This window comes from Lagopus muta, chromosome 5 (assembly GCF_023343835.1).
Source record: "Lagopus muta isolate bLagMut1 chromosome 5, bLagMut1 primary, whole genome shotgun sequence".
NCBI lineage: Eukaryota > Metazoa > Chordata > Aves > Galliformes > Phasianidae > Lagopus > Lagopus muta.
Genome location: NC_064437.1, coordinates 4829250 through 4846717, shown reverse-complemented (window position 1 = coordinate 4846717; position 17468 = coordinate 4829250). Strand labels below are relative to the sequence as shown.

Genomic DNA, 17468 nt, shown 5'->3' with positions numbered 1-17468 from the left:
TATAGGCACAGCTTCCTGTACCTAACAGCACATTACTGAACCATGGGTGACACTGTGCACACTACTGAAATGCCATTAAACAGCCAACAAAAGACAAAACACACAGAACTTTTATTTGATCTATTTGTTGAGTTTTCTCCCTTTGTTGTGGACCTGTAGGCAGACACAATGCCAAATGAAAGCAGAATTTGTTTAATTCAAACCTAGGAATGTAAGCAATAGTCAGACATTTTGGAACAGGAGGGAAAGTTTCATGATCATGAGAAGAAATCATCAAGGTAACAGAGGCTGTAATGTACATATTTAAAACACATAAATAGCCATGGATTAGTGAAGCCATAACACTCCCTCTGCAACGACATGCAACAGTAAGTTCAAATATTTTAACAGACTCCAACACATCTATATGTCACTTACTTAACTACAAGAATTAAAGGGATTGCTAAAGGCTTTCCAGAACAAAGTATTGCTGAGAACATGGGCTACAATCTCCAAGCCCATGCTTACAAGCTGTTAAACAGCCATTTGCACACATCACACCTGATCCCACCGGCAGCAGAATGCTGGCACTCAGTACTGACACAGGGCTGCATTCTGAGGCTGTGTGCCTCAGCCCAGTCACTACTGCAGGGATTTCCCATTGCTGTTACGCAGTGGAACAGCATTCTGAACACACACATGGTTTTCAGAACAGGAGGGTTTGAGGCCTTATAGTAATGCCACCAACACACAAAGAAAGGTACACATCCATGGCTGCCCACACTCAGTTTTCAGGGCTGCAATGTTGCTCACTGAAGAATTTAACATCCAGAGGTACTACTAAGTTAAGACTTCAAATTACAGTTACTACACCCATATGTGCCTGTTTAAAACAAACCTCTGCGTACTCTTATAATTCACTGACAGAAAATTTGCTTCAGTGCACCTAGGACACAACTTCCAGCAGCACTGTATAGGCAACCACCACGTTCCTGCACGGATCATTACCTGCAGCTCACACAACCAGCAGCCACATCAGCCATGGCTACTGAACTAGATCTAACAGAAAGGGAACGATGGACTGCACTCCCCAGAACCTCAGGTTTTCACCAGAACTCAAAACTTTAAGACAGCTGTTTGTTTGCTTGTTTTTAAACTTTCACCAGAGTTGGTACAACCAACAAACCATGCTGATGAGCTGGGCATCATGCGTTCTAGTCAGTTTTGAAATGCTTACAAAGAGACCTTAAAATAAATCATACATCTGCTTATAGTCAAATCCTCAAAGAAAAGAATGGCAACAAAATACATTAGAAATGTGAAGGACACTGTTAGGTGTTGTATCAGTGAATCACACACAGCAAAATCAGCTCACATTGCCAACGGGAGGAATGCCAGCCTTTCAGGTGGAGTAAAGCAATAACAAACCACAGCAAAAGGCTGTACAGTCAGTAATTCCTATACAGTCGTTTTTATTCATCTGTTCTCATTTCTCAGGAATCACCTTGTTTCTGTAAATGAAGTTACAAGACTAGAATAGTTGATCAAGAACAGAATGTAGAATTCCTTCGGAAAACACAGGCTCTAACTTTACAAGCAATTTGAGATGTAAAGGCTACAGTCTGACATTTAATTAACCATGTAATGTTCTGTCTGTGAAAGCATATGCCCACATGTTTTTAACACATCTTCCACCTTCCACAAACTGAGTTCTAGCCTACAGTACTTCACAAATGCTTTCCATCCTGGATATTGCCACACGGTAGAAAAAATAGATTTCTGTCCTTGGAGAAAGGGTTGTTTGTGCAGGAACATTCACAAGTACCCCCCCACCCCCCAAAAAAAGAACAGCAGATAATTTTATAATATTTTCTCTTAACTACAACAGAAAGTGCAACACTAAAAAGGCATCTCCTGCCTACTTAAAATTTCTTATATCTTTACAGAGCTAACTCTTGAATGTACACAGTATATCCTAGAATACACAAATAAGTTTGAAAGTGTCATGGCAGAAATATGGAAAGCGTGCTTACAGCTTCTGTAAGCAAAAAGACACAGAGCAAACACCAGTGGAAAGTGATTATGTCTGGAAACAAATTCAAGGTGTCTGAATCTTCACTACTAGAGGGGAAAAAAAACCCATGACATCTGTTGATTCTGTAATTTTATCTGCATTTAAAGACTTGCTGCTAAGCTTCTTATCTGAAGAACCACCACAAACAATCAGGAGTTGCTAGCACAGTTAGAATTAGTCTATTCAATCCAATGGAGGCTTATTTAAATTGCTGATTGAGCCAGATTAACTTTTGTAGGAAGAGGTCCTGCTTCTTCATGTTCCTCAGTCTTGCATCTAACCACAACAAGTGCAGAGGATGGATATCTGTTCAGTTTTTGTTCATTCATGTATTCCAGATCTCCATAGATGCTCAGTTTCTGAAATATTTAAATGAACTACTTTAAGATAAAGACTCTTCATATATGAATCAACTGCATTTTGTTACACAACTACCCTTTTTCATGGCTGCAGCTCTTCAACGCAAGCTAACTCACACTTTCTGCAACATCTGAAATTCATGGCTGAGACTAGATTTAAGTCCAAATAAATGCATTTCATCTGCCAGAGGAAAAAAACAGTACATGCAGTGCTTGTGTACCAAACTCTTTAGCTTGCAAACACTGCAAGCCTTGCTCTCTTTGGGCTGTAGGAATGCTAGTTCAGTTGGTTCCCCTTCATACAGACTTTCTGCAGTCACCAACAACACGCTGTCACTTCTCTTCTCACCACTGATGCTCCTGAATTAAATCCCTACCAGTTGCCACCTGCCCCATCCAATTCTCAGGGAAACCAGAAGCAACCTCCATTTGTGAAGAGTAACCCAGAGGTTGCTAAGAAGGCAGGGCTATAAGCCAGAAGGCAGCATCTGTGCTTACTGAGCAAGGCTCAGAGCACCTATCAGCCACAGGGACGGACAGACATTCAGCTACAAAATCATTCAAACAACAATTTGTTTGCTAACCACATCTGCAAAATAAAAAACTCTAATTGACCCCCCATGATGCTTATTCTGTAGAAAGCTTAACGTAATAGAGTTACCTCAGATGGAACATACTGCTCTACAGCTGTAGCTACAGTTGCACAACAAATCCAGAGGAGCACCAGCACCGACAGGACAAGTGTAGTGGTTAAAATCCAACTGGAATTTCTGAAATGAAACGAATGTTACTAGATTTCATATACCAGAATACAAAATAACGGGTCTATAAAAGGTTGTGCCCAATTTTGACTGTATTTCATGCTCGTTCACTAGTCTCTCCCCCAGCTGCACAGCCTAATTCTGACACCTGTGTATATAACATAGCATCTAACACTTAGTATCTAACTTTAAAGATACTAAAAGACTGCTGGATCCTGGTTTTTGGCCCTGAACTTCCTCCCACTTAAGACGGTAAGAACAGATTTTTGTTATGCACTTAAGGTGCAGTTCACTGATCCACCACATCTAAGCTCTTAAGGAAACAGTCATCAGTGACTGAGAGAAGAAAGAGGCAAGATGCTGATATGCAGCAAAACTTCAATATATACTGGGCATTTCCAGGCTAGACACGAGACACAACATTGTCTTTTGCATTTAAAAATACAAGTGTTTTGTCCTGAAACATATCTAGAGCTACAGAACAGGCAAAACACAGAACTGATGGAACAGTTTGCTGAATATACTCAAAAAACGAGTATAAACATCATGTTCCACATAAAAAAATAACCGTAGGAAATTATCAGTATCACAGTTAACTAAAATGGGAAAGAGAATGAAAGTTGGCAGGACAGCCCATAGATAACACAGGGCAAGCAGGGAATGCAGCAATAGCAAATGGCCAGATACAGAAACTTGGCTGCTTTTCTATCTGAACCTAAAGGACTCGTAACACTGATTCCTTCCCACAGAGCCACCACACATGTAGGAAACACCACGGTGCCCTGTTCCAGGTACTGACATACATACATGGAAAGACACTTGAAAAAGCTCTCATTGCCTTGCTCTTCAAATAGCCCTCGGTACGTCTGCGAGCTTGCTGGCTGTGGGTCTGCTGAAATTGAACAGCAGAAATAGCTGTCAGAAAAGCAGTAAAGGTAGAAAACCCAAACTTTATCCAGTTTGTCCACAAAAAGCATGAAAAGAATCTTTCACAGTGGCCCTAGCTTGCATGCTTCTATTTCCAGGAGAGCTTGCTACTACCACACACCTTGCTAATACCCATTGCAACCAATTACACTTCAGCTTTCTAAAAACTTGCTTTCATATATCACCTGCAACTTTGGCTCTGTTGGTTTTTTTGTTTGTTTGTTTGTTTCCTTGCATGCTCCTCCAAACCAGAAAGAAAAACTTACAAGCTGTTTTACTCAGGGACAAGGATCCTCTTGTACCTTCAGTCTCCTGATCAAGCTGTGGAACATACTGCACTTCTGGCCTCGACTAAAACAAAACAAGGATTAAGAGATCCTGTTAGCAAGCTTCCACTAATCTTGATCGTCCACATTTTCAGAATTAATAGGGAAGCTGATCATAAGACATGCTCCATTCACATAATTTTATTCATTTATTACCCCTGTAATGGCACTAAATGCAGCAAAATGCTACCAAAAACTCAACACTTCTGACAGCGACCCACGACCATTTTCTGAGACTGGAAGGAGCACAGATAAGTATTCAGCACCCAGAACACCTCAACAAAAAGGCAGGCACCTGGAATATGACAATTTTGCCATCATCTGCTTGAAGGTAGAACGTCCACGAGGATGTTATGAAGCTCTGAGCTGAATCCATCACATCACTCCAGAAGGATCTCACCAGCGTCAGAGGAAAGAGGAGATGAATTCTTGGCATCAGGGACATTAACTGCAAATACAACATTAACTGGCTTTCAGTTTGTTTTCATATGGAGAGGGTAGAACTTATGTTCTTGCTCACTCATTTCCCTATGTCTATATTTCAGTTCTTAAAAAGATTTCATTTGAAGAATTTTAAAAAAGAGAAGACGTGCTGAACAGAAAACAAGTAGGTGGTATTTGAAAAACATGTCATGTACTTACTTGCTCTTGTCTTAACTCAGCAAATGGCAATTGGTTCTGGCATCCAAGATGGCAAGCATATTGTTCATCAGACTGGGAGTACGCCTCAGTACAGGCTGCAAGAAAAGTTCCCAAAATGAGAAGATAAATTCTGCATTTTAGTTAAGAAAACATTTTCAACATAAGTTGGATCAGAAACAAAGCAGCAGTTAAAAGATTGACAATCCCATTTGTAGGGAAAGACACGAATATCATTCCAAGGTTAGCATTTGGTGCCAGGTCTAACGGAGGTTAAGGAATTGGAGCTCACACAAATCACATATTTTAAATCTGAATGCTGTCAGAGCAACCGATCAGAAATGTCAGACTGGGCAAACTCAAGGGTGCAAGTTTTCACTGATTCTCCTACTGCCACTGCATTTTTTCCTCTACAGATCACATAAAACATTTTTACTACTTACTTTACTATCCTAGAGAACAAAGCTGGAATTCTAAACAAATAGAGAGGCCACAGATGTACTGAACCTCTCAGAGGTAACAGTAGAAATCATGGTATTCCTTAGGAAAACCTAAGGAACATTTTCCTGCTAGCACAGTAAGTAACTGTGTTGAAAGCATTGATGATTAAATTTTGAACAAGAATTAAATGAAGCCAACTCTTTATTTACATGTATCTTCTATTAATTGTTCACTAGAAACCTTGAAGACCAAGAAATCTAAACTATTCACATTTATACATGGAGAACTCAGGTGGACAATACATGGGCATAGCTCTTTCCCAAAATACTAGAGCTGAGATGGATGATGTTACAGCTCTACTCCACCTAAAGCCTCCACTTAAGCAGCAACATGGAGTGCAGCAGCTCTCCCAGTTTTCCTACAGGAATAAATGCACCTTCAGAGAGGCTGGAAAGCTGGCAATTCACACAGCATCAGCAGCTAAACATTGGAGTATTTGGCTCACAGCACCTGAACAGCAATTCTACAGCAAAAGTGCCACCAAGCTAGTGTTAGGAGACATGCAGAGACATCAGAAGACAGAATTCAGCAAGTCAGCCAAGGTACATCCTGCCTGAGTAACTAGTCAGGGAACCAACCAGTGCAACAGATTACAGAACATAAGCCAGCAAAAGACAACAGCCTCAGAAAGGAGTTAAATCAGAAAGTAAGCAACTGTTCAATTACCTCTACGTGTGCCTTACTGCTACATCACCCTTTTTATGGCACTCTTTCTTGTATGGTTTGACAACTAGACTGACATGCTGTATCACAGCAGTACACACTGTATGACAGACTAGAGCACTAGCCCGTTTCTACAGCATTTAATACGGCTTTGTATCGCTGTAACATCTTTGCATTTCAGGCTTTCTCCTTGTGTATCTTCCAGCAGCTCCCTAAGCTAACCACTAGCCCTCTTGTTTTTATGAATTACTGAGAAGACAAAAGCCTCCTCTGAGAGCTGATGTTGTCCCCATTGTATTCCAGAAACAGAAGGGAGCTACTCTGCTGATTTTCCTGCTTTGGCTGGTTACATCCCACTTCATCTCTGAACAAAACTGTTAAGCAGCCACCTCAGTATTATTACATAGAAGTTCTGTACAACTGCAGAAACTGTGTTAATTGGCTACAGCATTTATATATTTCACCTTCACTATGAGATTATCCCTCTAACACAGATCTGAGACAATTAGTCGTAACTATTTAGATCCCTATTTCAAACAAAACATAACTATTGCTGCGTTGAGAGTTTAGCTTAGACCACAAGTTACAAGGCAGACATTCATTGTGATAGTTGTTCTTCATCTGAACAATTCGCTTCTATAAATGAGCCTGAAGTTGCACGGAAGCAATTGAAATAATCCCACCATTTTAACAACATCCTTCAGATGCTGCTGCCGTTCCCTGCCTGCATCTCCACATTAAGGGATGTTAAAGGAGTTCTGAATTCTTACCAGAATCACATTCCAGTTTGGTTCGATTCAGATCGATGCCATCATCCACAAACTGACAAATGGAAAACAGTCTGCAGCCTCGCTGGCACGCATACAGTTCCTCTTCCTGGGGAGGCACAAGAGAAGACTTACATTCATTTCTCCATTCAAGAATAAATAGACCAAAAAAAAAAAAAAAAGAAACCAAAACCCCACAACTTTTTTTTCAGAAGTGCTACAAAAAAGGCACCCAGCAGAGCACTGCAATCCTTCCCTCCACCAGACCTAGAAGTCAGAGAAACACGACAGTCTGGATCATCTGGAATAAAACACAGCCACAGTTCTGTAACACTGTGATGCAGCCTGATCCATCTCAGACAGAGCTCTCAGTCCTGGGGTAAGCCAGACCTGGAACAACAAATTCCGTTCTGCAATTCAGTTCCTACAAGTCACAGCAAAGCCACGTTGCACTTCTGAAAAAGCACAGGCCTTAAAAATAAGAGGTAACATTGCAAAAGATTTACTGACATTAACCACAGAACGAGTACACCGTCATCCACCTCAGAACTCCAACAGAGCCCAGTGGGTGAAGATCAAAACAGACTTTGTTGTGTTTTTTTGCCGTTTGTTTTTTACACTGTGTTACAACGTACCCACCAGCCTCTAATTAGAACTCCATCAGAATCGCCAAAATAAATGATTAACTTCTGATTAATTTCTTTAGCAATACCACTGCCAATCGTTTACCTGCCCAACTAGTTCCACAAAACCACATTTTTATAGCACTGCAGAATGGTGCTTTCTCAGTGCTGCTACAACACAGATGATACACTATACACCCATAACCCAGTATTTCTTCTGACCACAGCACAGAGGGGTGGAGGTGCACTTTCCACATATGCTGGTCTCCATGTTGCAGAGTTACAGCCAGCCTCCTTTAAGTCAATCAGATCCACCAAGCCTGGTAACTACACGGCCACCAACGTGACGGCAGCCACTTTTTTCACAGGGGGAAAACAGACTCTAAATTAACTGCACCAAAAACAAACACACCACACCTTACTGTACAATCTACTGTAAGTGCACTGTCATTGTTTGAGAGCACAAGTTCACATGCTTCAAAAGCAGCTAAGCTGAAAACACAGATAAAACTTAACACTTAACACAGACAGAATGGCTAAAACAGTTATGCTGTTACAGAAAATATGTGCTGTCCGTTAATATCACACAGAAGTGGCTGTAGCAAACGGATTTCTGTGGCATCCTTCCACAGAAGCCTTAGTAAAAATCAACTTACTCTCCAACTAAAACAATTTCCTTCCATTCACCTGGTGGTTTCGTGAGAAATCAAACAAACTGTGACAAAACAGGTGGTTGTATTATTCAACATTTCCAGCAACACAAAACGAGTTCACAGGCAGATTAAAAATCACAGAAGCATCAGCTTTACCTGAAGTGCCAGCACAGTATGGACTTTCTCCTATTTTAGGAGAACATTTAGTCTCAATTTCCCAGGTTCAGGTCTTTCTCCTCACTATCATCACACATAGGCACCAAAACACATCACATATCCAGATCTAATTTTACCTGTGTTCCACGCAGCTCCCCATTACCTTCCTGTAGAGATACCAGAATCAGGTGCTGCATCGCAAGCACCAATTTTAATATCATATGAAAGCAGACAAAGCCCTGCTACCTCATATCAGCACCACTTCCTTCCATTTGCCTGCTGCCCTGGCAATCTCAGGAACAAGAGAACTCCCATCATTCAGAGTTCAAGCTGCTATACAGCTGCAGTTAGCAATGAAAAACGTTCCCAGTGAAAGAAAAAAAAAAAAAACAGGATCACACAGAATGGCCCAGGTTGGAAGGAACCTCAAGGATCACGAAGCTCCAACCCTGCTGCCACAGGCAGGGCCACCAGCCTCCCCATTTAATACCAGACCAGGCTGCCTAGGGCCTCATCCATCCTCCCCTTGAACGCCTCCAGAGATGGGGCATCCACAACCCTTCTGGGCAGCAAATGTTACATTTAAATTCTGAGCTGTGCAAACCTTTGAACCAATAGCAAACTCCTGAATATGTAATTATATCCCTGTTAGATATTATTTGACTATCCTGAGATGGACATTTTCTATGCAAGTGAATCTAAACATCACTGGCAGCTCTGTTAGGCCACTCGCTTGCCATCTTTGATGCTTCATCCCCCACAGTTCGAGCACCATGTCGCATCTTGGCCCAGGCCCCTTGGCTATGGACACAGCACAGCGTTAGTCCCCAAAACACGGAGAGTCCCAACCCAAATAACAGCTGCCTCTTCAGGAATAGGAGGAAAGGAGAAGCAACCCCCAACCCCATGGAACTGCCACCACTAAAACGTAAATACTCTTTGAAAGCTGTATTTGCCACAGCCTAACAGCCAGTTCAAAGAAGAAGCACGTCTCTGTACGAAGCACCGCGCTCCGTGCTTCAGGAGGTGACAACGTCAGGCGGGCCGGGAGGAAGGAGAGGGGCTCGGGGCCGAGCCGCGAGGCGGGGCTCAGCCGTACCTTGGGGTAGGTGTGCAGGGAGTAGGTCAGCTGGCAGGCGCGGTGGCAGGAAGCCGTGTTGCCCAACACGGAGTCAAAGGCCTCGGAGGAGCTGGCGGGCACGGCTCCTGCAGCCCGAGCGCGGCCTCCCGCCCACAGCAGCAGCAGGGCCGCAGGCAGGCAGAGCAGGCCGGCCCGCCGCGCCGCCATCTTCCTCCTCTGACGGGACCGGCCGCCGGTAGCCTCTCGCGAGATGATCCCGCGAGATCGCCGCTCTCCTCCGCGCGGTGCCTGATGGGAGCTGTAGTCCGCGCCGCCTGACGGGCCCGACCGGCCGTACCCGGCGGCGGGAACTACGCAGCGCGCAGGGCGGGGCGGGGTGGCTGCTTCCGGGGGGAGGATGGAGCGGTTCGTGGTGCGCCGGGCCCGCTCACCGCAGAGCCCCCGCAGGGTCCGATCGGAGCCCCGCGCCTACCGGCAGGCCACTCTCGAGTCCCTGAAGGCGAGTCCCCGTGCTGTGCGCTCCGGTTCACGTAGCCTACGGCGCGTCGGTAGCGGCCCCGTTAGCTGCGGGGAAGCCTCGTTCATAAGAGTATTTCCCATTGGCTTTTTTCCAGAGGGTGGTCGTGGTGGAAGACATAAAGCGCTGGAAGGCGATGCTCGAGCTCCCCGGGCAGCCTAAAGAAAACCTGATGGAAGCTTTGGGGGAACTGAAGAAGAAAATCCCTTCCAAGGAAGTGTTACTGTCCACAAAAATAGGTACCGCGCTTCTGCCCCGTGCCCAGCGCCTCCGGCTGCCGCGGTCGCAGAAGCCGCACAGCGCCACCTGGTGGCCAACGGTGCTGCCGGGCGGGGAGCGGCGCGCTGAGTGCGCTCCCAAAGGAATCTGTTCGCTCAGCAGGTCCGCGTGCAGGGCGGGAGCTCTGCGTCCTCCTCAAAAGGGTTTCCAGTTTAAAAAAAAAAGAAAAAGCACATCTAGGCCAATTATACAAGCTTTCACTAGACCCAGTATGTCTCCGTACTTGAGAAAATAATTTTCAAGTGTTTAGCTTCATTCCTTGCTAATTTCTCTAGCAAAATCCCTGCGGGAGTCCAGGAGTGTGAAGTTCAGACTTCATTCTGAGTAATTTTATGCTTACATTTGTGCCAATACTCTGACACTGCCTGAATTAAAGATGTGTCTGGCTGCCGAGCACCAATGTATGTTTTGTCCACTTACCAAAACTGTGTGACTTGTTGCCTTTTTTTCAGGTCACACTGTGAACAGGATGCGCAAACATTCCGATCATGATGTGGCCAGCCTTGCCAAAGATGTTTACATGGAATGGAGAACTTTCATCAAACACCACTCAAATAGGCCTTCAATAGAAGTCAAGAGTGATCCCAAGACTGAGGCTTTCAGAAAGAACGCACGGAAGCTGCTTTGTGAAGCCCTGGATCTAGAGGTAGTGTTCATCTCCACCTCAAAGAGTAGCTGCTCATAGGAACAGGTTAGATAAGCCTTCGTTGGCTTACCCTAAAACTGGTCCTAGCAGCAGAGTGGGGACAAAAGTTCCTGTTTTCAGTGATGTGTCTCGCCATTTATCAGTAGCTTTGTGTTAAAGGTAGACTTGTGGGGGTTTTTTTGTTATTAAACAAGTAAACACGCTAATTGTACATTGTACACGTGATCTCATTTACATCACCAGCCAATAGAGTAGCTGTGTATGTAATGTAGTTGGGTTGGATAAGAGAAGGAGGAAGTTAGCAGAACATAAAGTTTTGACTATTAGTTGTCAGCAGTTAAAGCAACACTGGGACCTTTGGGCATTTCATATTTAAGTAATTAAACATTTGTAAATTGAAATCTATTGCAAAAACATAGAGGCAAGTTTGACAGTATGTAAAATGGCAATAATTACTAGATCCCTCTGGTGTCTTTAAGTAAATGAACAGAGTTTTGCTGTGAGGCTGAACAACTTGATTGCTTGGTCTATGAAACACTGTAATAATTCTTTAATTTATTCATTAGTTGTCCTTTAAACAGCAAGAAAAGTGATAAGCACTCAAGAATTTCACAGCTATGTGTTTGCCAGCTATGAGAACAACCTCTCCAACTTCCCATCCATCTGGGCTGGGGCAGAGCAAAAAGGTCATTTAGTGTGAGGGTGCTTTGGGATGATTATGTGAGGAGCTCCCTGTTGGGTCAAACACAGCAATAAGGCTGGCAGTCAATTTCGAGCCTAGGAGACATGAAGGCTACAAAGCCACCCTCAAATAGGGGGTACTGGGTAAGGTAGGACAAGGCAGAACTAATTCTGAAGAGGACTTACCTGAAAGTATGGCAAGGAAATCTACCCTTGTGGCTTGCAGCTGCCATTGCATCTACAAGTAGAGCTTGTACCTGGAGGATGGACAATTTTTAGAGGTAGGGGAGCCACAGAGGTTAAGCAAGTGGAAAGCAAGCTGATTAGAAGGGGAGAATGGGGCTGAATGGACACAATAGGGCTCCAAGGGCTTTCCAGCAGAGGGGTAATTTAGTTTTTGGTAGCAAAAAGAGAGTGAAAGTGGTGGGCAAAGGACTTGGAGGAGTATTGGTTGACACACTGGAATCTCCCATATGAGTAGCATGGGAGATTCCCTGTCACAAAAAGCAGAAGTGAAATTAAAACCATTTCATGATGGGCAGGCTGTTTTTTTTTTTCCTAAGCTCTTCTAAATTACAGGTTTTGGCACATGTTGAAGCAATAACTACGTAATTAACATTTAGTAAATCCCTTTCTGCATTCTTAATTATACCTCCTTTTACACACGCAGAGCCTGCATCTCCCTTTATAGCACCAAGCAGAGTTGCCAAGTGTTTGGCATGTCTTATAGTTGCTACTGGAATTGAGTTTAAAATAGCATCCGAGGTGCCTTATATCAGCAGGATCAAAAAGTGAGCTTCACAGAGACAGCACAACACACAGAGCACATCATAGCTTCTAATTGTGGTTCCACTTGGAACCCAAGGCGAGTTGCAGATTAGTTTCCTGTCGTGATGGCAAAGCACTGCCGCCCAGCTGGACGTGTGAATATGTTCCCTGCTACTGACCATGCTGCCTTGCTCCTTAATTGCTAGGGTAGAATTAAATTGTTCTTCCTGTTGCACTTGTGATGAGAAGTAGATTTCCTTGAATCTACGCTGATTAATGAAGAAACCCCGAAAAGCACCAAACTCCAATTTCAATCAGTTGGTCTCCTTATTAAATGTAAAGATCTAATTTTATACTTTGCTGTTTTTCAGATTGATCACCCACTGGCTGAAAATATTGAGCGAGAAGCTTTTCATCTCTCTTCACGTCTCATTAGCGCGCCGTATCGCAGAATGGTGCGAGCTCTTGTCTTCTCATTAAAGCACAAACCTGAAACCCAAGCAGAAGTCAAGGCTGGCACGCTCACCGTCCCCAAGTTTGTGCAGAGCCATAAAAAGTGAGGTGTCGTGCTCAGTGCCGAGCGAGAACTTCATGTGCCTGCGTCTCTGCGGAACTGGGAGCCCTTTCTGTCACAAGGGGATTGCCGAAGTGCTGACAGTGTGACTCACTTGGCTGAGGACAGGAACTTCTAGTGATGAAAGCAGTGCTTTAAATCTGCGTGGGGTTGCTGCACAAAAAAAGTTTCTTCTGCTCTGCTGTGTATTTTCCTGGTCTAAAGCCGCCCCTGTTCACTCACCTCTTTCTGTTGTCAGTTTGTCATACCTCAGTTCAGCTCCATCTCTGTTGTGGATCTTCAGGTGTAATTAGCTGAATGGCATAAAGGACCATCTCTGTGCTGGTGAGGAATAGTGGAGAATCGGGGCGATTGCTTCATGGGAGGAGGTTCCTAATGGATAACTGCAAACCCTCATTGATCCTAAATCAGCCAAGTCTGCTGTGGCTGAGCCCTGTTTAGCCAAGCCAGGTGATTTCCCCTGCATCACAGTGGGATACAAAATGAGTTTTGATGATTTTGTTGTGGATGCCCCATCCCTGGAAGCATCCAAGGCCAGGCTGGATGTGACTCTGGGCAGCCTGGTCTGGTGGTTGGTGACCCTGCACATAGCAGGGGGGTTGAAGCTAGACGATCGTTGTGGTCTTTTTCAACCCAGGCCATTCTGTGATTCTGTTTTCTATCCATCCTTCCACAGGCTCAGTCACCCTGCAGTGGTGGGCATTTTCTGAAACCCTGGGGTGACAACCGAAACGCCCTGGGGTAAAGGTGCTATTTAATACCTCTGCTTAATGAGCAGCTCGTTCTGACTTCCATACCTCACTCATGATTGAAATGTGGTGCTTATTCTTAGTGTAACGTTAAAAAATAAACCCCACCTTGAAATGAATTTTTAAGATACAATTATGTTGTGAGGAAGACATTCCACATCCAGGCTTTTTTTCTCTGTAAAGAGCATGTTTCAGAATGATGGTGTAAACAGATTTAAGTAACAAACTATTGTTTGCATTGCTGCTAGTTATTAAAACCTGGAAACCTTGCCTTTCGTATTCTGGTTTCTTTAGTGCCACAAGTCATCTTGCTCTCTCTATGCTGTTATTAAGGCTGTGTGACAGGCACAGTCTTTCTCTAGTGGTGGAGAATAAAGTGCTCTCTGTTCTCTGTGCAGGTACAAAGCACTGGTCACAATCCATTTTCTGAGTTAACGGGGTTGAAAGAGTCAAGTGCTGGGATGAGTGAAACCTGCTTGTTCACAGGCATGGGAACTGAAGGGTAATGCAGCGTAAGGAAGTGTGCTTTGATCAGTCGTGGTCAACACTGACCTCAGGGGAGTCCCTTAAGAACAAATAACGTGGTGTGAAAGTGATGCAGTATTCAGATCTTCATCTTAAAATAGGACTGGGTGTCAGTAAGTGGGCCTGCTAAATACTCCTTTGGACACTACAACATCCAAAGCATGGGTAGGTGTGCTGGAGACAGAACCTGGCAGATGTGAGTGGTGACTGAGGACAATGCATCAGTAAAGACCTGACACTTTATGACCAGTCTGGAGCAAGAGATGTGAAAACCTTCAATTTCTTACAAGTAATCAGATCCATTTCCCACTTAGCTTCAGGCTGTAATTGAATTCACCCAGCTTGGACTGTCACAAAAGGAGTTCAGGATCAGTGAGTGTCGTAGGTTTTGTTTCCATAGCTGCAATGCCAATACCTGCCACACAGAGGAAAGAGATGTGGATGCTTACCAGATGCTATCCATAGTAGTGCTGTAAAATCTGAAAACAAGGTCACATAGACATGAACAGGGCTCTACACGGCCAACTCTTCTGGGTGACTTTATCTACATCTCTCTTGGCCCCTGACACCTTTCTTTTCTGAACACACTTGAGGGAGAAGCAGTTGTTGTTCCATCTATTTTGGATGCCTTTCAGCTCTTTGAAGCACACGTTGCAGAGAAGATATTTTTTGGCCTCATTCTCACTACATGCTGAGTATTTCTCTTTTGGGAATTAACTCCAGGAGCGCAGAGTTACTGCACACCAGTAAACTCGAATAAATTTGGTCTATTTTATGGCTAATACTTTCACAACAATTTTTCCAAGGGACCCAAGCGCAGAGCTCTGGGTCCAGCTCTTGCAGGGTGATGTTAAAGCTGCAGGGACACGTGGGATGAAGATTCACTGAGCAGGGGAACTGGGAGAGCTCCCCAAGGGCTGGGCTGCTGCAGCAAGCAGGAAGCACAGACAACAGGGGAATGGTTTAAGGACTTCTGAAGAGCAAACCCACAGGTTTAGGAGGCAGCAGTGAAGGAAAGCTTCACAGTGCTGCAAATTGCTGGGGCGAAAGAAGAAGGGAGCAGGTGAGACCCTTCCCTTCCTTCCTGAAAAAGAGAGTGCAGTGCCTCAGCCTTACTTGTCTTTTAAGAGGCTCTTCAAAGGTTTCTCCACAAAGAACCCAAACTTTTAGATCTCTCTCACTGTGATCCGAATGCTTTGCTGAGCTGGCCCTGGAAGAAGAGATGCTGAGACAAGGAGCAGCCCCAGATGCTCTCTCACAGCCCCCAGGGCCCCAGCTGCTTCTGGGGGCTGCAGAACCACAGCCCCAGTGTTGCACCAACCTTCCACTGCAGTACTGCCAGGGTGGCAAACCCAATGCTTGGCTTACAGAACCGAAAAGGAGCTGTGAGGACCCAGCCAGGTGGCTCCTGAACACCCAGCACATGGATTCAGGGGAAACTGAGGCACAGAGGAGCTCAGGCATCCTGAGGGATGTCACCAGCGGAAGGGCATGCTAGGGTTATACTGCAATTAGCACTGCTCTAAATTCTTCTGCTGGCAACATTTATGGTCCCTGTCAATTAGACTAGATTACAGGATAATCCTTGCTAATTATATATTATTATATACCAAGCAGTTATCTCCCTATAAAAGGTGCCCCTATCATGGACAGGCGCTCTTCCCGCAGCACAGCCTGCCCAAACAGCAGGATTGCTTTTGTGCAGCCACTGGTTTGCCTAAACTGAAATTTTCACATTGTGACACCAATGGAGGGAGGAGGAGAAGGACGATGCCTCAAGCCCAGACCCCCCAAAACCACCACAGTGCTGGCTTTGGCAGAGAGCTCCTCCCACAGCCAGAGCCCAGGAGATGCTTGGATAGGGCTGCGGGCAGCACAGATTTAGAGTGATCCTTAAGGCAACACCATCCTTTGAACGTAGCAGCTTCCCGTGTTCCCCGATGCCCCGTTTCATCTCTGCACACCCAATCCCCAGGAGCACGGGGAGGATGACCTCACTGTCCTCTGGGCTGCGATGACTGAGAAATGGGAGAGACGGCTGCTTAAAATAAGCTGGGAAACAACAGCTCCCTGCAAACGCTGTCCTTGCATTTTTAATCGCCCATATGCTGGATCCATTATGCTTCCCCAGCTGGCGGGGCTGGTGGCTGCTGCCTGCTCAGCTGTGCTCCATCGGGTACCTGCAGGGTGGTAAAGGGGTGGCAGTGGGCTGCGGGGTGTGCAGGGAGCACAGATTACAGGAGCAGAGCTGCCTCACTCCAGGCATTACGTGAGAGAGAAGAAAAATAATGTAAGGAGTTAAAGCAGGTTCAGAGCTGGACTTCATGGCCTCTGAGCAGGACATGACCTTGCTGGGGCCACAGAGTACAAACCCTGAACATGTCCCATTTGGGAACACCTGCATCTGCCCCACCTTTGAGGAGCATTTCCTCTAACAAGCACCTCATCCCTGAGGCAGACTGCTTTCAGCCACGGGATGTGATGGAGAGAGAAGAAAACAGCCCTGGAGGGAGTCACTGAAGCAGTGGGGTCTGCACCCAGTCCACTGAAGGAATAAGCTCAGTGCTCAATATGGCATCCCGGGGTGGGACATGCACATTTCTCTGGTCAGCAGTGCCAGAGCCTCACCCCCCTTAGTGAAGAGATGAACACAACATTCTTATCAGAATTAACTTACAAGAGCAGCACAGCTCCAGCCCCCAGTTACACCTCTTCTTTCTCCTGCCAGCCCTCTCTGTTAGCTCTCTGTATAGCTCACATACTGCACTGCATCACTTGTTGCAGTGATAAGCAAACCCCCAGCACCACCATCACCCTCACAGCTCGGTGAGCACGGCCTGCACAGAGCCCCATTGATGGAAAAGGTTGCCTGAGGCCAGGAGGGTGGCGGAGAGCGCAGCACCCAGGCAGCTACAAGGGACTTTTGTCCAGCCTGGAAAGCACTGCATGTGACCTGCAGCATCCCATGGACAGGGAGGTGTTCCAGAACCACGGGGATGTGGCACTGAGGGACATGGGCAGTGGGCATGGGGGGGTGGGTTGGATCTCAAAGGTCTTTTCCAGCCCTAATGATCCTTTGAGATATGGTGTAAGGGCATATAGAAACACCACCCAAAAGCACCCACATGTGCTGTACCCATCACCGCACACTGAGGGGAGATGCTAATGTCTGCAGTACGGATCCACAGTACCCACACCAGTACAGATGGGGAACAAGGAG

At 45.3% G+C, this 17468-nt stretch overlaps 2 protein-coding genes across 3 annotated transcripts; one reads left to right on the top strand and one right to left on the bottom strand.

Moving 5' to 3' along the window:
* Positions 1-92: 92 nt before the first annotated feature.
* TMEM59 (transmembrane protein 59) lies at positions 93-9761 on the bottom strand. 2 transcript variants are annotated; one of them, XM_048944478.1, is made up of 8 exons: positions 9528-9761; positions 7000-7105; positions 5069-5163; positions 4722-4874; positions 4367-4451; positions 3981-4062; positions 3074-3182; positions 93-2412 (listed from the first exon to the last, which is right to left on the bottom strand). In XM_048944478.1, exons 1-8 carry the CDS (start codon positions 9714-9716, stop codon positions 2257-2259), a joined length of 975 nt encoding a protein of 324 aa, XP_048800435.1. In that variant the 5' UTR covers positions 9717-9761; the 3' UTR covers positions 93-2256. The 2 variants fall into 2 exon arrangements, with proteins under 2 accessions (XP_048800435.1, XP_048800434.1); XM_048944477.1 differs by having other exon boundaries at positions 3981-4065; positions 9528-9758.
* TCEANC2 (transcription elongation factor A N-terminal and central domain containing 2) lies at positions 9745-13993 on the top strand. Its single transcript, XM_048944488.1, has 4 exons — positions 9745-10008; positions 10124-10265; positions 10758-10951; positions 12772-13993. The coding sequence occupies exons 1-4, from the start codon at positions 9907-9909 to the stop codon at positions 12958-12960; spliced, it is 627 nt and encodes a 208-aa protein (XP_048800445.1). The 5' UTR covers positions 9745-9906; the 3' UTR covers positions 12961-13993.
* The last annotated feature ends 3475 nt before the right edge of the window (positions 13994-17468 follow it).